This window comes from Anomaloglossus baeobatrachus, chromosome 12 (assembly GCF_048569485.1).
Source record: "Anomaloglossus baeobatrachus isolate aAnoBae1 chromosome 12, aAnoBae1.hap1, whole genome shotgun sequence".
NCBI classification, from domain to species: Eukaryota; Metazoa; Chordata; class Amphibia; order Anura; family Aromobatidae; genus Anomaloglossus; species Anomaloglossus baeobatrachus.
In genome coordinates, this window is record NC_134364.1 from 95787505 (window position 1) to 95815245 (window position 27741).

The 27741-nt window shown below is 50.8% G+C and overlaps 1 protein-coding gene across 2 annotated transcripts; it reads right to left on the reverse strand.

Moving 5' to 3' along the window:
• Window positions 1-8180: 8180 nt before the first annotated feature.
• Window positions 8181-25039, reverse strand: LRRC71 (leucine rich repeat containing 71). 2 transcript variants are annotated; one of them, XM_075331223.1, is made up of 17 exons: window positions 24987-25039; window positions 24822-24898; window positions 14850-14879; window positions 14614-14748; window positions 14406-14546; window positions 14249-14324; window positions 14093-14167; window positions 13765-13833; window positions 13317-13476; window positions 13110-13193; window positions 12938-13027; window positions 12744-12869; window positions 10398-10512; window positions 10249-10325; window positions 8768-8876; window positions 8511-8632; window positions 8181-8403 (listed from the first exon to the last, which is right to left on the reverse strand). In XM_075331223.1, the coding sequence occupies exons 2-17, from the start codon at window positions 24877-24879 to the stop codon at window positions 8290-8292; spliced, it is 1581 nt and encodes a 526-aa protein (XP_075187338.1). In that variant the 5' UTR covers window positions 24880-24898; window positions 24987-25039; the 3' UTR covers window positions 8181-8289. The 2 variants fall into 2 exon arrangements, with proteins under 2 accessions (XP_075187338.1, XP_075187339.1); XM_075331224.1 differs by having other exon boundaries at window positions 14406-14543; window positions 24822-25017.
• Between the last annotated feature and the right edge of the window lie 2702 nt (window positions 25040-27741).

Sequence of the window (27741 nt, forward strand, 5' to 3'; positions counted from 1 at the left end):
TCTAGAAAAGAGAAGACTTAAGGCCCCGTCACACTAAGCAACATCGCTAGCAACATCGCTGGTAACGAACAACTTTTGTGACGTTGCTAGCGATGTTGCTGTGTGTGACATCCAGCAACAACCTGGCCCCTGCTGTGAGGTCGTTGGTTGTTGCTGAATGTCCTGGGCCATTTTTTAGTTGTTGCTGTCCCGCTGTGAAGCACAGATCGCTGTGTGTGACAGTGAGACAGCAACAACTAAATGTGCAGGCAGCAGGAGCCGGCTTCTGCTGAGGCTGGTAACTAATGTAAACATCGGGTAACCAAGAAGCCCTGTCCTTGGTTACCCGATATTTACCTTTGATACCAGCCTCCTCCGCTCTCACTGCCTGTGCTGCCGGCTCCTGCTCTGTGCACATGTAGCTAGCTGCAGCACACATCAGGCAATTAACCCGATGTGTGCTGTAACTAGGAGAGCAAGGAGCCAGCGCTCAGTGTGCGCTGCTCCCTGCTCTGTGCACATTTAGCTGCAGCACACATCGGGTTAATTAACCTGATGTGTGCTGTAACTAGGAGACTGGGGGCTGGTCACTGGTTGCTGGTGAGCTCACCAGCAACTCGTGTAGCCACGCTCCAGCGATCCCTGCCAGGTCAGGTTGCTGGTGGGATCGCTGGAGCGTCGCAGTGTGACAGCTCACCAGCAACCTCCTAGCAACTTACCAGCGATCCCTATCGTTGTTGGGATCGCTGGTAAGTTGCTTAGTGTGACTGGACCTTTAGGGGAGACCTAATAAATATGTACAAATATATCAGAGGGCAGTACAGAGATCTCTCCCATGATCTGTTTGTACCAAGGACTATGACAAGAACAAGAGGGCATTCTCTACGATTGGAGGAAAGAAAATTCCTACATCAGCATAGAAGAGGGTTCTTCACGGTAAGAGCAGTGAGGCTCCGGAACTCTCTTCCTGAGGAAGTGGTAATGGCCAACTCACTGAATGAATTTAAGAGAGGAATGGACGCTTTTCTTGATAGCAAAAGTATAGAAGGTTATAAATAGCATAATCTTATAGGTAGATAAGTGACCCAGGTTAGGAGTCGGGAAAAAGGGAATTTTGTTTACTTACCGTAAATTCCTTTTCTTCTAGCTCCTATTGGGAGACCCAGACAATTGGGTGTATAGCTTCTGCCTCCGGAGGCCACACAAAGTATTACACTTTAAAAAGTGTAACCCCTCCCCTCTGCCTATACACCCTCCCGTGGATCACGGGCTCCTCAGTTTTGGTGCAAAAGCAGGAAGGAGAAAACTTATAAATTGGTCTAGGGTAAATTCAATCCGAAGGATGTTCGGAGAACTGAAAACCATGAACCATAAGAACAAATCAAGATCAACAACATGTGTACACAAAAAAACAACCAGCCCGAAGGGCACAGCGGTGGGTGCTGGGTCTCCCAATAGGAGCTAGAAGAAAAGGAATTTACGGTAAGTAAACAAAATTCCCTTTTTCTTTGTCGCTCCAATGGGAGACCCAGACAATTGGGACGTCCAAGAGCAGTCCCTGGGTGGGTAAAAGAATACCTCAATAAAAGGAGCCGAAAAACGGCCCCCTCTTACAGGTGGGCAACCGCCGCCTGGAGGACTCGCCTACCTAGACTGGCGTCTGCCGAAGCATAGGCATGCACTTGATAGTGCTTCGTGAAAGTGTGCAGACTAGACCACGTAGCTGCCTGACACACCTGCTGAGCCGTCGCCCGATACCGCAAAGCCCAGGACGCACCTACGGCTCTGGTAGAATGAGCTTTCAACCCTGAAGGAAGTGGAAGCCCAGAAGAACGGTAGGCCTCGAGAATCGGTTCCTTGATCCACCGAGCCAAGGTTGACTTGGAGGCCTGAGAGCCCTTACGCTGGCCAGCGACAAGGACAAAGAGCGCGTCTGAACGGCGCAGGGGCGCCGTGCGAGACACGTAGAACCGGAGTGCTCTCACTAGATCCAAAGAGTGCAAATCCTTTTCACACTGGTGAATTGGGTTAGGGCAAAAGGAAGGCAAGGAGATATCCTGATTTAGATGAAAAGGGGATACCACCTTAGGGAGAAATTCCGGGACAGGACGCAGAACCACCTTATCCTGGTGGAAAACCAGGAAGGGGGCTTTGCATGACAGCGCTGCCAGTTCCGACACTCTCCGAAGTGATGTGACTGCCACCAGGAAGGCCACCTTCTGAGAAAGACGGGAGAGAGAGACATCTCGCAGCGGCTCAAAAGGCGGCTTTTGAAGAGCCGTCAGAACCCTGTTAAGGTATCCAAAGGTTCCAACGGACATTTGTAAGGTGGGACCATGTGGCAAACCCCCTGCAGAAATGTGTGGACCTGCGGAAGCCTGGCTAGACGCTTTTGAAAAAACACTGAGAGCGCCGACACTTGGCCCTTGAGAGAGCCGAGGGACAAACCCTTGTCCATTCCAGATTGTAGGAATGAAAGAAATGTGGGTGAAGAGACCATTCCCCCGCGTCCATGCCCTGACGACTGAGAAAATCTGCTTCCCAGTTTTCCACGCCCGGGATGTAAACTGCGGAGATGGTGGAGCCTGTGACTTCCACCCACTGCAGAATCCGCCCGACTTCCTGGAAGGCTTGACGACTGCGAGTGCCGCCTTGGTGGTTGATGTAGGCGACGGCAGTGGCGTTGTCCGACTGGATTCGGATCTTCCTGCCCTTCAGCCACCGATGGAAAGCCAATAGGGCTAGATATACTGCCCTTATCTCCAGAATATTGATCTGAAGGGACGATTCTATTGGAGTCCAGGTTCCTTGAGCCCTGTGGTGGAGAAAAACCGCTCCCCAACCTGACAGGCTCGCGTCCGTGGTGACCACGGCCCAGGTTGGAGGGAGGAAGGATTTTCCCCGAGACAGAGATGTAGGTAGGAGCCACCACTGAAGTGATGTTTTGGCTGCAAGTGAAAGAGAGATGTTCTTGTCGAGGGAAGCCGAACTCTTGTCCCATTTGCGAAGAATGTCCCATTGGAGTGGCCGTAGATGGAATTGCGCAAACGGCACTGCCTCCATAGCTGCAACCATCTTCCCCAGGAAGTGCATGAGGCGCCTTAAGGGGTGTGACTGACTCCGAAGAAGTGACTGCACCCCCGCCTGCAGAGCAAGCTGTTTGTCCCGCGGGAGCTTGACTAACGCTGGCTGGGTATGAAACTCCATCCCGAGGTAAGTCAGTGATTGGGTCGGCGTCAACTTGGATTTCGGGAAATTGATGATCCACCCGAACTGCTGGAGAGTCGCCAGAGTGACGGTAAGACTTCGTTGACACGCCACCCGAGAAGGGGCCCTGACTAGGAGATCGTCCAAGTATGGGATCACCGAGTGGCCCTGAAAGTGCAGGACCGCCACGACGGATGCCATGACTTTGGTGAAGACCCGTGGGGCTGTCGCCAGGCCGAAGGGCAATGCGACGAACTGGAGGTGTTCGTCCCCGATGGCGAAACGCAGGAAACGTTGATGTTCGGGTGCGATCGGCACATGGAGATACGCATCCTTGATGTCGATCGATGCTAGGAAGTCTCCTTGTGACATCGAGGCGATGACCGAGCGGAGAGATTCCATCCGAAACCGTCTGGTTCTCACATGTCTGTTGAGCAGCTTGAGGTCCAGAACGGGACGGAATGACCCGTCCTTTTTTGGCACCACGAACAAGTTGGAGTAAAATCCGCGACCACGTTCCTGAAGGGGAACGGGAATCACAACTCCTTCCATCTTTAGAGCGTCCACTGCCTGAAAAAGTGCGTCGGCCTGTGCGGGGGGTGGAGAGGTTCGGAAAAAACGAGCCGTAGGTCGAGAGCTGAACTCTATCCTGTAACCATGAGACAGAATGTCTCTCACCCATCGGTCTTGAACGTGTGGCCACCAGGCGTCTCCAAAGCGGGAGAGCCTGCCACCGACCGAGGATGTGGCTAGATGAGGCCGAGAGTCATGAGGAGGCCGTCTTGGAGCAGTGCCTCCTGCGGCCTTTTGGGGGCGTGACTTAGACCGCCACGCATAGGAGTTCCTCTGGCCTTTCTCCGGCCGGTTGGACGAAGAGGATTGGGGCTTGGCGGAGGGACGAAAGGACCGAAACCTCGATTGGATTTTTCTCTGCTGAGGTCTCTTAGGTTTGGACTGGGGTAAGGAGGAGTCCTTTCCCGAGGATTCCTTAATAATCTCATCCAACCGTTCGCCAAACAAACGTTCGCCAGAAAAATGCAAACCAGTTAGGAATCTTTTGGAAGCAGAGTCTGCTTTCCATTCGCGCAGCCACATGGCCCTGCGGACTGCCACGGAGTTAGCGGATGCCACAGCCGTACGGCTAGCGGAGTCCAGGACGGCGTTCATGGCGTAGGACGAAAATGCTGATGCCTGAGAGGTCAAGGAAGACCCATGCGGAGCAGAATTCCGCGTGACAGCATTAATCTCAGTCAGACATGCTGAGATTGCTTGGAGAGCCCACACAGCCGCAAAGGCCGGGGCAAAAGACGCGCCCGTGGCCTCATAAATAGACTTCACCAAGAGCTCTGTCTGTCAGTGGCATCCTTCAGGGATGAGCCATCGGCAACCGACACAACGGACCTAGCAGCCAATCTAGAGACTGGAGGATCCACCTTGGGAGAGTGTGCCCAGCCCTTCACGACTTCAGCTGGAAAGGGATAACGCGTGTCAGTGTGCCGTTTAGCAAAGCGCTTATCCGGGACTGCTCTGGGCTTCTGGACAGCGTCCCTGAAGTTAGAGTGATCAAAAAACGTATTGCGCGTACGTTTGGGGAATCGAAATTGGTGTTTCTCCTGCTGAGAAGCCGACTCCTCTACAGGTGGAGGCGGGGGAGAGAGATGCAACACCTGGTTGATGGACGAGATAAGATCATTTACTAAGGCGTCCCCCTCAGGGGTATCAAGGTTAAGGGCGAAGTCAGGGTCAGAGCCCTGAGCTCCCACATCCGCCTCGTCTTCCTGAGAGTCCTCAAACTGGGATCCAGAGCAGCGTGAGGAGGCCGGGGAAGAATCCCAGCGAGGCCGCTTAGCAGGTCTGGGGCTGCGATCCGGGCAGGAGTCCTCCGCCTGGGACCTAGGGGCTATCCTGGGAGCGCGCTGCGGCGCGGACCGAGAAGGGCCTGGAGGAGACAAACTAATAGGGACCGGGGCCTGTGAAGAGCCCGGTCTGGACTGCAATGCCTCAAGCAGCTTAGATGACCATTTGTCCATAGACTGTGCAATGGATTGAGAAAGTGACTGAGAGAGTTTCTCAGCGAAAGAGGCCAACGCCGGTGACTCTGTCCCTGCAGCCTGCTCAGGGGGAGCAGGGGGATCTACCTGAGCCGAGGGGCCCACCATTGCCCTAGGCTCCGGCTGAGCAAGCGTGGCAGGAGTCGAGCATTGATCACAGTGAGGGTAGGTGGATCCCGCAGGCAACATAGCCCCACAAGAGGTACAGGCCGCGAAAAAAATCTGTGCCTTAGCAGCTTTGCTCCTTGTGGACGACATGCTGTTGTCTCTTAGGAGAGTGACCACTGAGGGTATATGGGAAAAGGGTATACCGCCTTTCCTAACAGATATATATATATTATATATATATATATATATATCCAGGCACCTTAGGGGAGACCAGCACCGGGTGACCGGTGTGGCTTACCAACCGCTCACGAGCGGAGTGTGTCCTCCAGATTCCCTGTCATGGATCCCCCGGAGCTGCAGAGCCTTGCTGCTGAATAGCATCCACCGGCAGAATGTTAAAAATGGCTGCCGGAGCTCTCAGGGGGGGAGTGGAGCCGAGGGCGGCGCTAGCAGAGAGCGGGAATCTGGAGTCCCCAAGTGGTCAATGAGGGGGGAGGGAGACATGCAGGATGCTCCAGCCCTCAAGGCCGACGTCATGTCGGCAATCCCGCCCTTACCCCTGACAGGCAGGCTCGGGGGCGGGATTTTTCGGACTAGGCCGCGGCGAAGCCGGGGGCTAAATTTAAGGCCGCGGCCGACAAGCAGGCACGGTCGGCGCGGAGGTCCGCCGAAAAGATAACGGACGGAACCACCGCGGCTTCCGGGGAGAAGGTGCGACCCCTGTACAGTCCCCACATGAGGATACAGAGTACCTTCAAGTTGCAGGGCCCGGTCCCTGGGGATGAAGAAGCTCCGGTCCGGCAGGTTCCACCAGGGGCTGCGGATGGAGCACGGTCCCAGCACATGGATGACCGCATAGGATCCCACTTCTCCCAGAGCCGCATAAGGGATGGTGAAGGAGACGGCATGTGGCTCCAGACTCCGTACCCGCAATGGGTACCTCAACCTTAACAACACCGCCGACATAGTGGGGTGAGAAGGGAACATGCCGGGGACCCCATTGGGGACCTCTTTTCTTCCATCCGACATAACTATGTATGAGAATGCATGAGTGGATGTGTGCCTCCTTCCACACAAAGCATAAAACTGAGGAGCCCGTGATCCACGGGAGGGTGTATAGGCAGAGGGGAGGGGTTACACTTTTTTAAAAGTGTAATACTTTGTGTGGCCTCCGGAGGCAGAAGCTATACACCCAATTGTCTGGGTCTCCCAATGGAGCGACAAAGAAAGAACATTTTTCCCTATGAATAGAATTGGCTTCTACTCTGTGGGTTTTACCTTCCCCTGGTTCAACACTGCAGAACAGTGGCACTAAAAATAGGCTGAACTAGATGGACATAAGGTCTTCCTTCCGCCTTACAAACTATGTTACTATGTAAAACCTCTTCCAGAGTGCTCTGGACCTCAGACTTGGCCGAAGGTTCACCTTCCAACAAGACAATGACCCTAAGCACACAGCTAAAATAACAAAGGAGTGGCCTTAGAACAACTCTGACCATTCTTGACCGGCCCAGCCAGAGCCCTGACCTAAACCCAATTGAGCATCTCTGGAGAGACCTGAAAATGGCTGTCCACCAACGTTCACCATCCAACCTGACGGAACTGGAGAGGCTCTGCAAGGAAGAATTGCAGATGATCCCCAAATCCAGAATCCCAAGAAGACTCATGGCTGCACTAGCTCAAAAGGAGGGTGCTTCTACTCAATACTGAGCAAAGGGGCTGAATACTTATGACCATGTGATTTTCTTGTTTAATAAATTTGCAAAAATTTCTATATTTCAGCGAGGGTTTTCGGTCAAGATGGAGGATGGGGTGCAGAGGGTACATTAATGAGAAAAAAATGAACTTTTTTGAATTTACCAAATGGCTACAATGAAACAAACAGTGGAAAATGTAAAGGGGTGTGAATACTTTCCATACCCACTATACACTGATATGTGACCGGTACTATTGTACAGCATTAGAAGGCATATGTATTACTTTACACTTTTAGAACAGTATCCTTATTTGCAGCTCTGCCCTTATTTTGTGTCTTTCACTGTTTGTTGCTTCCCTCATTGTACACTGCTCCGGAATACGGTGGCACTCTACAGCTGCGGTTATTATCATGGCCATGTGACACTGATTGATCCTTATGGTTTAGTGCCCCCTTGTGGTAGATGCATGAATAACTAGATTAGCGATCTGGTCAATTTGGACTGAAAGTAATATGGTTCTATAACAATATCATCCTATATCTTAACAGTTCCCCTTTAAGTGAGTGTAATAGGGGCTTTGATCTATTATGCAAATGAGCTGGCAAGTGCTTTGAAGGCGGTCCGATAATATCCCCCTCAGTCTTGATTAACACCTCTACCCCTCTATTATGTCACTGTCACATGACTACAACACATAAACCATTCCCGTGGGAGCATCGATGCATTTCTGCATTAGGCCAGTACACTCGGCTTCTCCGCGCATGCGCATTTACATCCATACTACATGCGCGGAATTTAAAGGTGTTTGGGTCATATTTTTTTTTTTACTTAAATACAAGCAATTGGTGTTAAAATTCATTTTGGCAATTGGGTTTCATTAATCATTTTCCTCCGTTTAGCTTCTACAGGCTCTTTGATTTCCTCCATATTCAACTGAGAAGTGGTTTGTGGCCATAAGTAACTGAGCTAAGAAAGAAAACAGATACGTGACGTTCAAACTATCCTCATATACATGCGTTTAAATAAAAAAAAAAAAAAAAGGATCCCTAACGTGGACAACCCCTTTAAGAGAAAAACAAACACGGATTGTTTCTATTTCGGAGTGCCTCATGGTAATAAGGAAGGGACATGTTGGCGGTATTAATCAATTTATTTATATTTTATTGTGTAAATTTACAAAATGTACCATGTAACCATATATAGATTTACACTGTGATGTCACTTCCTCCAATCAGTGATGTCATGGGTCACATGACCTGCTCATCTAAAGAAGACCTTGAGGATTGGTGGATGGGTTCCCGCAAGAGCATAATCTCCTGGATCTGGGCAAAGGTCGGACTTTCGGCTAGAAACCTGTTCTTCTACAGATCAGAAGAGAGATGCGGAATTATACATATTAACACTCCCTTTAATATGTGGAGGACCCCTTTAATTTGTACCTCTGGAAGGTAGAATGTGGAAGTCTTACCCCCAGGGACAGCCTCAGTAGTCCTGTGTGAGTCCGGGCCGCAGACGCTGGCTTAGCCTCCACTGCTTGAGTTTTCATTGCTTTTAGGAAGCCCTGCAGACCCTCCTCCGTCACCCCATTACCTGTACATTGGGAACACAACAGTTACACTCCAAGATAGCAATATTTCTTACTGCCTACAGGGGGCGCACTTTTATATCTGAGGAGTACGATGTACGGTTGTGGCAACACTGCTCTCACCGCAGGACGCCACTTACGGGAAAGGTTTAGGCTGATCAGAACCTTGTTTCCCGGGAGGTAAACGTTCCCGTCCCGAAATTCAGCTTGTTCCAGCAAAGGGTTAGTGACTTCAGAGGCCTCCACCTGCTGCAAAAGGTCAACGGCATTCCATTATAGGCCTCTATTCTCATTCATAGGGGCAGTATTATAGCAGTTATATTCTTGTACATAGGGGGCAGTATTATAGTAGTTATATTCTTGTACATAGGGGCAGTATTATAGTAGTTATATTCTTGTACATAGGGGGCAGTATTATAGTAGTTATATTCTTGTACATAGGGGCAGTATTATAGTAGATATATTCTTGTACATAGGGGCAGTATTATAGTAGATATATTCTTGTACATAGGGGCAGTATTATAGTAGATATATTCTTGTACATAGGAGGAGTATTATAGTAGATATATTCTTGTACATAGGAGCAGTATTATAGTAGTAATATTCTTGTACATAGGGGGCAGTATTATAATAGTTATATTCTTGTATATAGGGGCAGTATTATAGTAGTAATATTCTTGTACATAGGGGGCAGTATTATAGTAGTTATATTCTTGTACATAGGGGCAGTATTATAGTAGTTATATTCTTGTACATAGGAGCAGTATTATAGTAGTTATATTCTTGTACATAGGGGGCAGTATTATAGTAGTTATATTCTTGTACATAGGGGCAGTATTATAGTAGTTATATTCTTGTACATAGGGGCAGTATTATAGTAGTTATATTCTTGTACATAGGGGGCAGTATTATAGGAGTTATATTCTTGTACATAGGAGCAGTATTATAGTAGCTATATAGTAGTTATATTCTTGTACATAGGGGGCAGTATTATAGTAGTTATATTCTTGTACATAGGGGGGCAGTATTATAGTAGATATATTCTTGTACATAGGGGGCAGTATTATAGTAGTTATATTCTTGTACATAGGGGGCAGTATTATAGGAGTTATATTCTTGTACATAGGGGGCAGTATTATAGTAGTTATATTCTTGTACATAGGGAGCAATATTATAGTAGTTATATTCTTGTACAGAGGAGCAGTATTATAGTAGTTATATTCTTGTACATAGGGGGCAGTATTATAGTAGTTATATTCTTGTACATAGGGGGCAGTATTATAGTTGTTATATTCTTGTACATAGGAGCAGTATTATAGTAGTTATATTCTTGTACAGAGGAGCAGTATTATAGTAGTTATATTCTTGTACATAGGAGCAGTATTATAGTAGTTATATTCTTGTACAGAGGAGCAGTATTATAGTAGTTATATTCTTGTACATAGAGGCAGTATTATAGTAGTTATATTCTTGTACAGAGGAGCAGTATTATAGTAGTTATATTCTTGTACAGGGGAGCAGTATTATAGTAGTTATATTCTTGTACATAGGGGCAGTATTATAGTAGTTATATTCTTGTATATAGGAGCAGTATTATAGTAGTTATATTCTTATTTCCCACCTCATGCTCGGGTGCTCTCTTGGTCGCAGACTTCACGGCTTTCCCTCGTGTGTTTTTCTCCTCAGTTTTGGCCGTTTCTATAACACATGATAGCAGTATTATTACACTGTGTCTGTAGTAGTTTTCGGTAATCAGGCCAGGCTTCTTACGTTTTTTGGCCGTTTTCGCGTCCTCTTTCTTGGCAGGTCCAGGCTGTGCAGCCACAGTAGACGGCCCAGTTGCCACTTGGCTGACATTCGTCTTGTCTTCTTTCTTCTGAGGATCCTGAAACATATTCACACTGGGGCTCAGTCTATGGCAGAGGTCTCATGCGGCCCCTCAGGCAGCTTCGTGTGGCCTCCAGGCCCGTGCCCCCCGTGGCTATCGCGGCAGGTGCAGGGGCCGCAGCCACTGTCTGCGCTTTATGTCAGATGAATGTGTTGCTGGCGCTGCCAGATGGGGAACATTACTAAAAGATGTTGGTCAAAATTTCTACATAGTGCTAATTGTAAGACTATTCGTTACAAGAAAGGTAAAATGTAAAAAAAAAATAAAATAAAAAAATGTTTATATTTAAACAAAGAATGTGCACGTTTGCTATAATGAAAACGTGAAAATGTTCAAAATCAGTGATCCCAAGGTGTGTAAAAAAATAAAAATTACAGTTAGGTCCAGAAATATTTGGACAGTGACACAAGTTTTGTTATTTTAGCTGTTTACAAAAACATGTTCAGAAATACAATTATATATATAATATGGGCTGAAAGTGCACACTCCCAGCTGCAATATGAGAGTTTTCACATCCAAATCGGAGAAAGGGTTTAGGAATCATAGCTCTGTAATGCATAGCCTCCTCTTTTTCAAGGGACCAAAAGTAATTGGACAAGGGACTCTAAGGGCTGCAATTAACTCTGAAAGAGTCTCCCTCGTTAACCTGTAATCAATGAAGTAGTTAAAAGGTCTGGGGTTGATTACAGGTGTGTGGTTTTGCATTTGGAAGCTGTTGCTGTGACCAGACAACATGCGGTCTAAGGAACTCTCAATTGAGGTGAAGCAGAACATCCTGAGGCTGAAAAAAAAGAAAAAATCCATCAGAGAGATAGCAGACATGCTTGGAGTAGCAAAATCAACAGTCGGGTACATTCTGAAAAAAAAGGAATTGACTGGTGAGCTTGGGAACTCAAAAAGGCCTGGGCGTCCACGGATGATAACAGTGGTGGATGATCGCCGCATACTTTCTTTGGTGAAGAAGAACCCGTTCACAACATCAACTGAAGTCCAGAACACTCTCAGTGAAGTAGGTGTATCTGTCTCTAAGTCAACAGTAAAGAGAAGACTCCATGAAAGTAAATACAAAGGGTTCACATCTAGATGCAAACCATTCATCAATTCCAAAAATAGACAGGCCAGAGTTAAATTTGCTGAAAAACACCTCATGAAGCCAGCTCAGTTCTGGAAAAGTATTCTATGGACAGATGAGACAAAGATCAACCTGTACCAGAATGATGGGAAGAAAAAAGTTTGGAGAAGAAAGGGAACGGCACATGATCCAAGGCACACCACATCCTCTGTAAAACATGCTGGAGGCAACGTGATGGCATGGGCATGCATGGCTTTCAATGGCACTGGGTCACTTGTGTTTATTGATGACATAACAGCAGACAAGAGTAGCCGGATGAATTCTGAAGTGTACCGGGATATACTTTCAGCCCAGATTCAGCCAAATGCCGCAAAGTTGATCGGACGGCGCTTCATAGTACAGATGGACAATGACCCCAAGCATACAGCCAAAGCTACCCAGGAGTTCATGAGTGCAAAAAAGTGGAACATTCTGCAATTGCCAAGTCAATCACCAGATCTTAACCCAATTGAGCATGCATTTCACTTGCTCAAATCCAGACTTAAGACGGAAAGACCCACAAACAAGCAAGACCTGAAGGCTGCGGCTGTAAAGGCCTGGCAAAGCATTAAGAAGGAGGAAACCCAGCGTTTGGTGATGTCCATGGGTTCCAGACTTAAGGCAGTGATTGCCTCCAAAGGATTCGCAACAAAATATTGAAAATAAAAATTTTTTTTTTGGGTTTGGTTTATTTGTCCAATTACTTTTGACCTCCTAAAATGTGGAGTGTTTGTAAAGAAATGTGACAATTCCTACAATTTCTATCAGATATTTTTGTTCAAACCTTCAAATTAAACGTTACAATCTGCACTTGAATTCTGTTGTAGAGGTTTCATTTCAAATCCAATGTGGTGGCATGCAGAGCCCAACTCGCGAAAATTGTGTCACTGTCCAAATATTTCTGGACCTAACTGTATATTATATATGGTACCAATAAAAATGTCACTTTGTCCTGCAAAGAATGCGGCCCCCCAAATTATTTTTTCCCTCTGTGCGACCCATATACCCAGCCGAGGTTGAGACCCCTGGTCTATAGACCCATGTGCGCTGGATAATTGGGGCCCTGTGGGATTTCGGGGTTCTTTGTATCGTCAGGTCTGGTACATTGTGCTCTCACCTTTTTCTTTGTGACACTTGGTTTCGCCTTCTGCCCCGGCGATTTCTCGGGTTTCTCCATCGCGGAGCCGCTGCGGTGGCTGAGTGGTCGCTCGTTCTTGGTGTCGGCGTGCCGAGATGTGGTTGGCTGTAAACAAGACCCCACAGCCATTACTCCTGGCACTCACCGCCCATTCTGGTGGAGCTGCTCCTCACCGATCTGGGATGGTCCTGAGCCTCCTTCTCCAGTAACAGTCGTCTCCTCTCCACAATCTCTGGATGAGTTAAGGCGAAACGTCCCAGCACCTGCGGCCAGAGCACGACATGGCGGTGTGTTATACCCACATGCGGTGACCGGGCCAGCAGGAAAAGCAGGGTCAGTACCGACCTCGGCCAACGCCAGCGCCCCCTGATCTCCGATCCGGTTACTGGACAGATTGAGGGTCAGCAGCGACCGGTTGAACCTTAAGGCCTGTGATAAAATACAAGGATGGATTATGACCTGCCGGTTCCTATCACGAGGTCGGGTGGGGGGGGGGCAACATTCTTTGTCCCCGACCCTCATCTCATAGACTAGCAGAGGGTCTGCCCCCACCTGGGCGATGTGCCCCGCTCCCAGGTCCGTGATGTGATTGTAGCTGAGGACCAGGGTGGCCAGGTTCTTGCTGGTCACCTTCAGTCCCCGCAGGGCTTGGCCGATCAGTCGGGCCCCGTTGTCATTGATTTGGTTGTTTCTGAGCGATATATGGACCAACCTGTGAAGGAGAAAAGAGGGTGGTGACCACGTCAACCATGTTATTTCCCAGTGTTCCTCTCACCCCTCCATAGCTCTTCCTGTCAATTATTTTGTAGGACTATAGGGGACTCAACGCTGCTGCTCCTTGGAGTCAGTGAGGAGATCCTTGCTTGACCCCTGCTTGGGGGCATTGTTTGGGCCTGCAGAAGATCACCTGTGCTACGGCCCCTTCATTGCAAGGATCGGTCATGGGTCCAGAGGTCATGTTATAAAATGAGAACATCCCTTTAAGGATCCCTTTACTTACCCCAAGTCATCCGAGATTAACCTGTGGTACGACTGGTCGGGCAGCGAGTTCCCTTCTAGTGATAGAACCCTGGAAAAGAGGGACAGGGATGCATGGCGGCGTCATATGGGGGGCAAAGAGGGGGGATTAACCCCTCCCGTACTGATACGTCACCTGCCTGTAAAGGAAGCGACCTCGGAGAACTGACATCAATGTCTAATAAGGTCATTTAAAGGGGCACAATCTCCCCCAACAACAATGATCAAGGAGAACTAATGGGTGCTCATGGTAGCAATCAAAGACCCCCATTAACGCCATCTTGGTCCTCCTTGGACTGCCCCTTTCTTACTTGAGGCTTGGACAGCGCTGCAGGATGGTCACCAGAGAGGAGAAGGTGGCGTCCGTCAGGCCGACGTTCCACAGGCTGGGAGGAGACAGGAAGGAGTGAGGGTGAGAGCGTGCAGCACTCGGGGGAGAGCGGGCGCAGCGCTGGCGGTTTCCTCACTTGATGTGGTGCAGGTTGGGCAGAGCCGGCAGACACTTGGAGAAGACGCCCATCATCTTCTCATCGATCTTCCAGCCTGTTGTCAGTAAAGGTAGAGACTCGAGCGGCTGGTGCCTTTATGAGCTGATCTGCAGATGGCGAGGGTCTCCGCACTCACCCCTGATGGAGACCTCCCGCACGGATCGCCCGTCCTCGCCCTCCAGCTCTACACGGATGTTCGGCCTGAAGTAGGAGTATCGGTCTCGGGGGCCCGCGCCGCTCAGACACTCCTTATCCGAGGGGTAGTCCGACTCCTCTGCTGGGGAGCACAGTATGATATTGGGGGGGGGGAGAGGGTTACAGGGGGGCTCCAACCCAAAACTCACCAAACATGTTCCTGTCAGAGGCCGGGGTGCCCGGGGGCCGCGCTCGAGGGATGACTTTAGGGATCTCCATGAAGCCCAGGCGGGTGCAGAGCTCAGTGAAGTCCTGATCCAGGATTCCGCTGCACTGGTACTCCTCTGTGATCAGACCACACCCCAAATAATGAAGACCCCCGGAGAAGCAGCACCAGATGCTGCAGCACCGGACCACCAAAAGACAGAAGACCCCCCAATCTTACCGGCTGACACAGACGGCTTCTCAGGATTACCTGAAGAGAGAAGACACATGACACAGGATAGGATTAGATACACAGCTCAGCAGACAGTATCACACAGGATGGGATTAGATACACAGCTCAGCAGACAGTATCACACAGGATAGGATTAGATACACAGCTCAGCAGACAGTATCACACAGGATGGGATTAGATACACAGCTCAGCAGACAGTATCACACAGGATAGGATTAGATACACAGCTCAGCAGACAGTATCACACAGGATAGGATTAGATACACGGCACAGCAGACAGTATCACACAGGATAGGATTAGATACACGGCTCAGCAGACAGTATCACACAGGATAGGATTAGATACACAGCTCAGCAGACAGTATCACACAGGATGGGATTAGATACACAGCTCAGCAGACAGTATCACACAGGATAGGATTAGATACACATCTTAGTAGACAGTATCACACAGGATAGGATTAGATACACAGCTCAGCACAGTATCACACAGGATAGGATTAGATACACAGCTCAGCAGACAGTATCACGCAGGATAGGATTAGATACACAGCTCAGCAGACAGTATCACACAGGAGAGGATTAGATACACAGCTCAGCAGACAGTATCACACAGGAGAGGATTAGATACACAGCTCAGCAGACAGTATCACACAGGATAGGATTAGATACACATCTTAGTAGACAGTATCACACAGGATAGGATTAGATACACAGCTCAGCAGACAGTATCACACAGGATAGGATTAGATACACAGCTCAGCAGACAGTATCACATAGGATAGGATTAGATACACGGCACAGCAGCCAGTAGCACACAGGATAGGATTAGATACACGGCACAGCAGACAGTATCACACAGGATAGGATTAGATACACGGCTCAGCAGACAGTATCACATAGGATGGGATTAGATACACGGCTCAGCAGCCAGTAGCACACAGGATAGGATTAGATACACGGCTCAGCAGACAGTATCACACAGGATAGGATTAGATACACGGCACAGCAGACAGTATCACACAGGATAGGATTAGATACACGGCACAGCAGACAGTATCACACAGGATAGGATTAGATACACAGCTCAGCAGACAGTATCACACAGGATGGGATTAGATACACGGCTCAGCAGCCAGTAGCACACAGGATAGGATTAGATACACAGCTCAGCAGACAGTATCACACAGGATAGGATTAGATACACGGCTCAGCAGACAGTATCACACAGGATAGGATTAGATACACGGCACAGCAGACAGTATCACACAGGATAGGATTAGATACACGGCTCAGCAGACAGTATCACACAGTAGGATTAGTTGCTCGGCTCAGCAGACAGCATCACACAGGATAGGATTAGATACACAGCTCAGCAGACAGTATCACACAGGAGAGGATTAGATACACGGCTCAGCAGACAGTATCACACAGGATGGGATTAGATACACGGCTCAGCAGACAGTATCACACAGGATAGGATTAGATACACAGCTCATCAGACAGTATCACACAGGATAGGATTAGATACACGGCTCAGCAGACAGTATCACACAGGATAGGATTAGTGTGAGGTAAATCCGGAGATATGACGATAAATCATGACATTCAAGTCATGTCAGGAAGCCCTCTCCTGGTGTCACTACCCCCTTCCCTTCACACAACTGGTTTAGCAACAAATCCATGGCCATGTCCTGTGATATGGAAATTAGGTGGCTTTAGGACAATGGATACAGGATGACTCCCTGCCGTCACCCTGTAGTAGGAGCTGCTAGCTAGTTAGCAAGGCTATGGAAATAGCCAGACAGAACGACTCCAGTAAAAAATGGTTCATATCTCGCAAGCCATATCTCCGATAAATATGGCAACCATAACAATGGTGTCTCCGCATGTGGACGATGCTGGCACACCCTTTTTATGGAAGTAGGACATTGGGAAACACACCAAACGTGATATCAGCCATATGGGAACTCGTAGACAGGTCATGAGTCCCCTCGTTCTGTAGCTAAATTCATAACTGTCACAATGAGAGCGTTGACGTCCGTCTACGACGCTCCCAGGCACAGTTATGGCCAAAATCCCCTTTTCTGGATAATTCTGATCCATGCAGGGGGAGTGGCAGTGCTTCCCCGTGAGGTCACTAAGGTAGGAGGGGACCTGGATCTGCCCAGGTTGATAACCCTACTTCGGCCATTTTCCAGCGTTCTTCTGCTCGGGGGCCTGGTTGGGACAGACCTGTGAGAGAGTTCCTGGAAACCTGGTCTACAGCGCCCCCCTGTGGCCAGACGCACAAGGTAACTGATTGAATTGCATACCTGTTGTAAACCATGCTTTATCTGTAACTGTACTCTGACATATGTATATTCTGTAGATTCCCTATTGTATATATTGTAGTTCTAGTGTGCTTTAGGCGATTAAATTATATAATTAATCTTGGGCTGTTCTGTTATCTCGATCTTGAATCCCACGTCTGTGTGTTCGGCTAATAGTTACCGTGAAGCGGTTGGTGGCAGCGAGTTGTGCCAAGGATTATTGTGGGGAGGCCAGTGAGATTCGGGGAGATTTTATATATTCCGCCCGCGGAGGTCGGGGGAATATATACCTTACTCTCACCGGGGACCCTTCAATAATCGGCATAAGTAGTATAGCGGCCTCCTTGCTTATGGTCGGGCAATTCCATAATTGGCCTGACTATAAGAGGGGCGCTAGAGAGCGCGTCACGTGCTCTGTCTGTCGGTCGGGAGGTATAAAGGAGGGGTGACCCCCACTTGTTACCCCCCGATTGTGACGTACTGGTAGCCAGCGCGGGGGATTTCTGAGTGACCCCCCCGGTGGTTTGTGACATATTGGGGGCATAGCGGTGGGATCGAGATAATAGTGTGTGTGAGTGTGAGACCCATACTCCCAGACACTAAAGACTGCCTGCAGCAGCTGTGGCTGCTGGGGTCTTCAGACTAGCTCAACACTAGAGTGTCAGAGTGCAGATACTGTAAGGTGTGTGGAGGCATCAGGTGTCAGTTCTGTGTCAGTGACCAAAAGTCTGCAAGAATGGCTGATAGCACCAGGAGCAAAGCCAAAGGAATGGCCGATGCTCAGGCCAGAGACGATGAGGAGGTTGTCCACGAGCCCTCCAGGAGCCCGACGCCAGAGAACAGCTCTGCAGAGGACATCGCACAACCTGGGACTGCTGGACAAGATGAGGAGGAGCTCGCCCAAGGTTCCTCAACGAGCCAGATGCCAGCCCTCCGCTCTGCAATGGACAGTGAAGCACCAGGCTCCGCAGCGGGCCGCAGATCACCACGTGCCATTCCACCGAGCCTGGGAGGCTCGGATAGCCTTCTTCAAATGGCTATGGCCCTTCTCCAGGCTGGAGACCGGGATACCTACGAGATACTCATGGCAGAGCGCAGGGCAGAGCGGCAGGCAGCGCGTGAAGAGCGCCAGGCAGAGCGTGACTACCAGCTGCAGCTAGCTCAGCTCCGGCCCTCATCAGCCACACGTGACCTTCAAGACACCAAACTTCCAAAGGTCCGTGTTGAGGACTTCCCAGTGCTGGAGAAGGATGGAGACTTGGACTCTTTCTTGACTGCTTTTGAGCGGACTTGCTTGCAGCACCATCTGAACAAGGACCAGTGGGCCAAATACCTGACCCCCCGTTTAAGGGGTAAGGCCCTGGATATCCTTGGGGACTTGCCTGCTGAGGCGGATCAGGGCTACGACACCATCAAGCGGGCCCTGATCCAACAGTACAACCTCACCCCGGAGTCCTACCGCAAGAAGTTCCGGAGCCTACAGAAGGGACCAAAGGACTCCTGGGCTGACCACCGGCGGGCACTTGCCCGAGCTGCCGACCACTGGACCCAAGGCCTGCAGCTTTCCACCGGACCGGAGATCCTGGACTTGTTCATCACGGAGCAACTCTTGTGGAACTGCCCTGAGGATCTCCGCCAGTTCATCCGAGACCAGAAGCCAAAGGGATCCACGGCTACAGCTGCCCTGGCCGATGACTACACCAACAATCGGGCTCCTGAAGCCAGGAGAGCAGCCACCAGCAGCACCTGGAGAGGGGGTAAGATGAACTCTGCGACTGCCCCACCTGCCCCTAGACTGCAGGGGGTGTCCCCCTCAACTCCCCTCTCCAGGCCCGTGGCAGAGCCAAGACGGTGCCACCAGTGCAACCTACCTGGACACTTCAAGGCCATGTGCCCTCAGCGTCCCAAGGCCCCGGCTCCGTCCCCGTCCCAAAGGCCGCCCAAGGTGTATTGTGTGGGTGGGGGTGGTGGTAGGTCCCTGGACAGCTTCCAACCTGTCACCGTCGGCCAGTCTGTGACCATAGGACTGCGAGACAGCGCCTCGGAAGTGACTCTGGTGCGGCCTGAGATGGTGTCCCCCCAAGACTTGATCCCTGGAAAAACCCTCGCTGTCTCCGGGATTGGAGGCATTGACCCGGCGCTGCCTGTTGCTGACATTTATGTGGACTGGGGCGCAGGGCGAGGGGTGAGGGAGGTGGGGGTAACTGATCGGATCCCTGCAAACGTGCTACTTGGGACAGACTTGGGGCAGATAACCTCCCAGTTTGGGCCCCAACCAAGGGCTGAACCTTCAGCCCGTGCTGACGTGCCTCCGGACAATGTTAATGTGTTATCTATGAATGATGTAAGGGAGGAGGGAGTGAACTCTGATATTTCTGCTTGCATAGACACCATAGACACACACACAGCTGCAGCTGTGACAGGAGGGGAGGGGGTCAGAGAAAGGTGTGACAATGCCTCTACAAGTAACCAGCCTGTGAGCTGGGATCTGCTGCCCTCTGCAGGGATAAGCAGAGAGCAGGGTGCTGCAGGGGGAGGACCAGTGTGTGGGGTGGGGGCTACCACAGCAAATGTGGGGTCCCCAGAGATTTCACAGCGGGGTTCTGTTGCTGCAGGGGGGGAACAGGCAGGTGAGATTGGGGCCGGTCCAGGAGCGGAAGTGCTCCCAGGTAAGATCTCGGTGCAGGGTTCCCCCACAACCGGGGTGTCAGGAAGCCAGGTAGGTCTGCCTGAACCGGCGACTTGGTCAGGAACGGAGGAGGAGCAGGCACGACCCACGGTCGCAGCGGCTGTGGCCGCTGTCACCCGCAGTGGGAGTGCTGGAAGCCAAGGGGCCTCCCGGAGGTCCGATAGCTCTTCCCCTTCTGACCAAGTGGCAGCCGAGTCAGGTGGAGGCCAGGACACAGGTCCCGGGGTACTGACTGAAGATGTGACAGTCTCGTCGATTCTGGCCACATCTAGTCAGGAGTTTCAGGCAGCGTTAGAAGCTGACGACAGCCTGAAAGCTCTAAAGGAGCAGGCGGCACAGCCTCCCTCGGACTCGGACCCGGAGCGAGTGGTCTGGGACCAAGGACGGCTGTACCGGGCCACGGTCCAGCAGGGTTCACCGGAGGCGTGGCCCAGGGACCGACAGTTGGTGGTACCCTATCCGTTCCGGACGGAGTTGTTGCGGATCGCACATGAGATTCCGATGGCCGGACACCTAGGGATCGCTAAGACCAAGGCCAGGTTAAACCAGCATTTCTACTGGCCAAAAATGGGGGCCGATGTGGCTGCCTACTGCCGTTCGTGTGAAACCTGTCAGAGAGTGGGGAAGGCGGGGCCACGCCCCAAAGCCCCACTGGTATCTCTGCCAATCATCGATGAGCCTTTCAGGAGGGTGGCTGTGGATCTGGTCGGCCCGCTGGCCATCCCCAGCAGCTCCGGGAAACGCTTCATACTGACGGTAGTGGACTATGCCACCCGGTACCCAGAAGCAGTGGCCTTGTCGTCCATTCGGGCTGACAAGGTGGCCACCGCATTGCTGGAGATTTTCTCCCGAGTGGGTTTTCCCCAGGAAATGCTCACCGACCGGGGGACCCAATTCATGTCCCAGCTGATGGAGACCCTCTGTAAGCAAGTCCAGGTGCGACATCTGGTGGCCAGCCCGTACCATCCACAGACTAATGGCCTGTGCGAGCGGTTCAATGGCACCTTGAAGCAGATGCTTAAGATGTTGGTCGACTCCCATGGGCGTGACTGGGAGCGGTATCTCCCACACCTGTTATTTGCTTACCGGGAGGTTCCACAGGCCTCAACAGGATTCTCACCGTTTGAGCTCCTGTACGGGCGACGTGTGCGGGGCCCCCTGGCTCTGGTGAAAGAGGCTTGGGAAGGGGATTTGGCCACCCCTGGAGTGTCGGTTATCGAGTATGTCATGCGCTTCCGGGACAAAATGCAGGCCTTGACGCAACTGGTACACGACAATATGGCTCAAGCCCAGGCCGATCAGAAGCGTTGGTACGACCAGAACGCTTGTGAGAGGACCTACCAAGTGGGTCAAAAGGTGTGGGTACTGGTCCCCGTACCACAGGACAAGCTTCAGGCAGCCTGGGAAGGCCCATACCTCGTGTACCAGCAGCTCAACCCTGTAACGTACCTGGTCACCCTGGACCCCGCCCGTGGAAGGCGAAAGCCCTTCCATGTGAACATGATGAAGGCACATCATGAGCGGGAGGCATGTGCGCTCCCCGTGTGCAACCTGCCCGAGGAGGGAGAAGTGGAAACCCTCTTGGATATGCTAGCCCAGGTTAGGGCAGGCGGATCCATTGAGGATGTGGAGGTTGGCCACCAGCTCTTGGAGGACCAACGGTCCCAGCTGTGGGCCACCCTCCTCCCCTTCCGGGGGTTGTTTACCAACCAGCCCGGAAGGACTGACTTGGCTGTCCATCACGTGGACACTGGGGATCATCCCCCGATCCGGCGTTCAGCATATCGGGTCTCCCTGGAGGTGCAGCAACACATGCGCCAGGAGATTGACGAGATGCTGGAGCTGGGGGTGATCCAGGCATCCAACAGCGCGTGGGCCTCGCCTGTAGTCCTCGTCCCTAAGAAGGACCGAACCACTCGGTTCTGCGTGGACTACAGGGGGCTCAATGCTGTCACGGTCGCCGATGCGTACCCAATGCCACGCATCGATGACCTGCTCGATCAGTTGGCCGGGGCTCAGTACCTGACCATCATGGACCTGAGCCGGGGATATTGGCAGATCCCCCTGACTCGCAAGGCCAGGGAACGCTCTGCCTTTATTACCCCATTTGGACTGTACGAGTCCACGGTGATGCCATTCGGGATGAGGAATGCCCCTGCCACTTTCCAGCGGATGGTCAACACCCTGCTCAAGGGACTTGAAGGGTACGCGGCCGCGTACCTGGATGACATTGCCGTCTTCAGTCCCACCTGGGAGGACCACCTAGAGCATCTAGCACAGGTGCTCAGGCGGATCCACCGGGCAGGTTTGACCATCAAGCCGGGAAAGTGTCAGCTGGCCATGAGCGAGGTCCAGTACCTCGGTCACCGGGTAGGTGGGGGAACGCTGAAGCCCGAGCCTGAGAAAGTGGAGGCCATCGCATCCTGGCCCACCCCCAGGACCAAGAAGCAGGTGATGTCCTTCTTGGGGACCGCTGGGTACTATAGGAGGTTTGTTCCATGCTATAGTAGCCTGGCAAAGCCCTTGACGGACCTCACCAAGAAGAAGCTGCCCTCTGCAGTCGATTGGACAGTGGACTGCGAGACAGCCTTCCGGGCCCTAAAGGACGCCCTGTCCAGCCCGCCCGTGCTACAGGCAGCCGACTTCACGCGGCCGTTTGTAGTACAGACCGACGCCAGTGACTTCGGCCTCGGTGCGGTGCTCAGCCAGGTGGACTCTGCGAGCCAAGAGCACCCAGTCTTGTACCTGAGCAGGAAGCTGTTACCAAGGGAAGTGGCCTATTCTACAATGGAGAAGGAGTGCCTGGCCATAGTGTGGGCCCTGCAGCGTCTGCAACCCTATCTATACGGGCGCCACTTCATCGTGGAGACGGACCACAATCCCCTCAGCTGGTTGCACACCGTCTCTGGGACGAATGGGCGATTGTTGCGATGGAGCCTTGCGCTCCAGCAATACAACTTCACCATTCGCCACAAAAGGGGCCGTGACCACGGTAACGCAGACGGGCTGTCCCGACAAGGAGAGGTCGCGGACGGGCGCACGGGGGAACACCGGAGTGTGCTGCCCCCTAGCGCCCTCAAAAGGGGGGAGGTGTGAGGTAAATCCGGAGATATGACGATAAATCATGACATTCAAGTCATGTCAGGAAGCCCTCTCCTGGTGTCACTACCCCCTTCCCTTCACACAACTGGTTTAGCAACAAATCCATGGCCATGTCCTGTGATATGGAAATTAGGTGGCTTTAGGACAATGGATACAGGATGACTCCCTGCCGTCACCCTGTAGTAGGAGCTGCTAGCTAGTTAGCAAGGCTATGGAAATAGCCAGACAGAACGACTCCAGTAAAAAATGGTTCATATCTCGCAAGCCATATCTCCGATAAATATGGCAACCATAACAATGGTGTCTCCGCATGTGGACGATGCTGGCACACCCTTTTTATGGAAGTAGGACATTGGGAAACACACCAAACGTGATATCAGCCATATGGGAACTCGTAGACAGGTCATGAGTCCCCTCGTTCTGTAGCTAAATTCATAACTGTCACAATGAGAGCGTTGACGTCCGTCTACGACGCTCCCAGGCACAGTTATGGCCAAAATCCCCTTTTCTGGATAATTCTGATCCATGCAGGGGGAGTGGCAGTGCTTCCCCGTGAGGTCACTAAGGTAGGAGGGGACCTGGATCTGCCCAGGTTGATAACCCTACTTCGGCCATTTTCCAGCGTTCTTCTGCTCGGGGGCCTGGTTGGGACAGACCTGTGAGAGAGTTCCTGGAAACCTGGTCTACAGCGCCCCCCTGTGGCCAGACGCACAAGGTAACTGATTGAATTGCATACCTGTTGTAAACCATGCTTTATCTGTAACTGTACTCTGACATATGTATATTCTGTAGATTCCCTATTGTATATATTGTAGTTCTAGTGTGCTTTAGGCGATTAAATTATATAATTAATCTTGGGCTGTTCTGTTATCTCGATCTTGAATCCCACGTCTGTGTGTTCGGCTAATAGTTACCGTGAAGCGGTTGGTGGCAGCGAGTTGTGCCAAGGATTATTGTGGGGAGGCCAGTGAGATTCGGGGAGATTTTATATATTCCGCCCGCGGAGGTCGGGGGAATATATACCTTACTCTCACCGGGGACCCTTCAATAATCGGCATAAGTAGTATAGCGGCCTCCTTGCTTATGGTCGGGCAATTCCATAATTGGCCTGACTATAAGAGGGGCGCTAGAGAGCGCGTCACGTGCTCTGTCTGTCGGTCGGGAGGTATAAAGGAGGGGTGACCCCCACTTGTTACCCCCCGATTGTGACGTACTGGTAGCCAGCGCGGGGGATTTCTGAGTGACCCCCCCGGTGGTTTGTGACAATTAGATACACTGCTCAGCAGACAGTATCACACAGGATAGGATTAGATACACGGCTCAGCAGACAGTATCACACAGGAGAGGATTAGATACACGGCTCAGCAGACAGTATCACACAGGAGAGGATTAGATACACGGCTCAGCAGCCAGTATCACACAGGATAGGATTAGATACACGGCTCAGCAGACAGTATCACACAGGATAGGATTAGATACACAGCTCAGCAGACAGTATCACACAGTAGGATTAGATACACAGCTCAGCAGACAGTATCACACAGGATAGGATTAGATACACAGCTCAGCAGACAGTATCACGCAGGATAGGATTAGATACACAGCTCAGCAGACAGTATCACACAGGAGAGGATTAGATACACGGCTCAGCAGACAGTATCACACAGGATAGGATTAGATACACGGCTCAGCAGACAGTATCACACAGGATAGGATTAGATACACGGCTCAGCAGCCAGTATCACACAGGATAGGATTAGATACACGGCTCAGCAGACAGTATCACACAGGATAGGATTAGATACACAGCTCAGCAGACAGTATCACACAGTAGGATTAGATACACGGCTCCCTCACTCCTGCACTCGTCCTCGTTGCTCTCTTTCTTCTCCCTCTTTTCTATCTTCTTCCCCATGGTTACGATCCTGATGATCCTGCAGGAATTAGTGTCAGCTCTTATGACTGTGTGCTGGCTGGGACTTGTGGTGCCACAGACGCCATACACTATCAATACACACGCACCTCCCGCGGTCTCAGCGTCCGGTCACCATGGAAACAGTGTTTGGCTGTGCTCCTACTTCCGGCTGAGCTATTAACCAATCAGCTGCTAATTGCACTTCACACCGGAAGTAGGGCAAGAGAAGAAAAGTGGCGGCTGCAGCAGCTTCAGCTCCCATGTAAAAGCCGCTGCAGTGCCCCGTATCCGACAACGAATCAGTGAGCGATATTTATCCGGAGCAAGGACAAAAATGTGTTCTCCTTAAGGTTTAGTAGGAGAATGGGGGTGGTTTCATCAGTGGGCGGGGCTTGTTAATAGCCTGCGCTCGGTAATATAGTGAGTGCCGTAAAATGACACACAACACGTCGTGATTTGTGACTGACTCTTGTAGCATTCCTCTGTCTCCCTATTATCCAGCTCTTTATTATTAGTCTAATTCCTGATTATTCTTTCACATAGAGTACATAATGGCAGTACATTGCCTAAAAAGTGACGCTATGAGGGAGATAGTTGCCTCATTTCTACATCTGTGAACATAGAGCTGATGTGACGATCCCAAAAGCTCCAGTATTGTCCCCTTCGTCCACAGGACGCTCTCCCAGGAGCTTTGTGGCTGGTCATAAGACGTACTGGAAGACCAGAAACAGGTAGCAGAGGTACTGGAAGACCAGAAACAGGTAGCAGAGGTACTGGAAGACCAGAAACAGGTAGCAGAGGTACTGGAAGGCCAGAAACAGGTAGCAGAGGTACTGGAAGACCAGAAACAGCTAGCAGAGGTACTGGAAGTCCAGGAAGAGGTAGCAGAGGTACAGGAAGACCAGAAACAGGTAGCAGAGGTACTGGAAGACCAGAAACAGGTAGCAGAGGTACTGGAAGACCAGAAACAGGTAGCAGAGGTACTGGAAGACCAGAAACAGGTAGCAGAGGTACTGGAAGTCCAGGAAGAGGTAGCAGAGGTACAGGAAGACCAGAAACAGGTAGCAGAGGTACTGGAAGACCAGAAACAGGTAGCAGAGGTACTGGAAGACCATAAACAGGTAGCAGAGGTACTGGAAGTCCAGGAAGAGGTAGCAGAGGTACAGGAAGACCAGAAACAGGTAGCAGAGGTACTGGAAGACCAGAAACAGGTAGCAGAGGTACTGGAAGACCAGAAACAGGTAGCAGAGGTACTGGAAGTCCAGGAAGAGGTAGCAGAGGTACAGGAAGACCAGAAACAGGTAGCAGAGGTACTGGAGGACCAGAAACAGGTAGCAGAGGTACTAGAAAACCAGAAGAGGTAGCAGAGGTACCGGAAGACCGGAAACAGGTAGCAGAGATGCTGAAAGACCAGAAACAGGTAGCAGAGGTCCTGGAAGACCAGGAAGTGGTAGCAGAGGTACTGGAAGACCAGGAAGAGGTAGAGGTACTGGAAGACCGGAAACAGGTAGCAGAGGTACTGGAAGACCAGAAACAGGTAGCAGAGGTACTGGAAGACCAGGAAGAGGTAGCAGAGGTGCTGGAAGACTAGAAGAGGTAGCAGAGGTACTGGAGGACCAGAAGAGGTAGCAGAGGTACTTGTAGACCGGAAACAGGTAGCAGAGGTACTGGAAGACCAGAAACAGGTAGCAGAGGTACTGGAAGACCAGGAAGAGGTAGCAGAGGTGCTGGAAGACTAGAAGAGGTAGCAGAGATACTAGATAACCAGAAGAGGTAGCAGAGGTACTGGAAGACCAGAAACAGATAGCAGAGGTGCTGGAAGACTAGAAGAGGTAGTAGAGGTACTGGAAGACCAGAAACAGGTAGCAGAGGTACTAGAAGACCAGGAAGAGGTAGCAGAGGTGCTGGAAGACTAGAAGAGGTAGCATAGATACTAGATAACCAGAAGAGGTAGCAGAGGTACTGGAAGACCAGAAACAGGTAGCAGAGGTACTGGAAGACCAGGAACAGGTAGCAGAGGTGCTGGAAGACTAGAAGAGGTAGCAGAGATACTAGATAACCAGAAGAGGTAGCAGAGGTACTGGAAGACCAGAAACAGGTAGCAGAGGTGCTGGAAGACCAGAAACAGTAGAGGTACTGGAAGACCAGGAACAGGTAGCAGAGGTACTGGAAAACCAGAAGAGGTAGCAGAGGTACTGGAAGTCCAGGAAGAGGTAGCAGAGGTACAGGAAGACCAGAAACAGGTAGCAGAGGTACTGGAAGACCAGAAACAGGTAGCAGAGGTACTGGAAGACCAGAAACAGGTAGCAGAGGTACTGGAAGACCAGAAACAGGTAGCAGAGGTGCTGGAAGACTAGAAGAGGTAGCAGAGGTACTGGAAGACCAGAAGAGGTAGCAGAGGTACTGGAAAACTAGAAGAGGTAGCAGAGGTACTAGAAAACGAGAAGAGGTAGCAGAGGTACTAGAAAACCAGAAGAGGTAGCAGAGGTACTGGAAGACCAGAAACATGTAGCAGAGGTACTAGAAAACCAGAAGAGGTAGCAGAGGTACTGGAAGAGCAGAAACAGGTAGCAGAGGTACTGGAATAGCAGAAACAGGTAGCAGAGGTGCTGGAAGACTAGAAGAGGTAGAAGAGGTAGCAGAGGTACTAGATAATTAGAAGAGGTAGCAGATGTACTGGAAGACCAGAAACAGGTAGTAGAGGTACTGGAAGACCAGGAACAGGTAGCAGAGGTACTGGAAAACCAGAAGAGGTAGCAGAGGTACTAGAAGACCAGAAACAGGTAGCAGAGGTGCTGGAAGACTAGAAGAGGTAGCAGAGGTACTAGAAAACAAGAAGAGGTAGCAGAGGTACTAGAAAAC

Coding starts and splice junctions, on each gene's coding strand:
- LRRC71 (XM_075331223.1), bottom strand. CDS start 24,879: ATGGGGAAGAAGATAGAAAAGAGGGAGAAGAAAGAGAGCAACGAGGAC. Junction 14,168..14,248: donor CCCAACCTGCACCACATCAA/GTGAGGAAACCG, acceptor GTCTCCTCCCAG/CCTGTGGAACGTCGGCCTGA. Junction 8,404..8,510: donor TACTGAGGCTGTCCCTGGGG/GTAAGACTTCCA, acceptor TCTGATCTGTAG/AAGAACAGGTTTCTAGCCGA.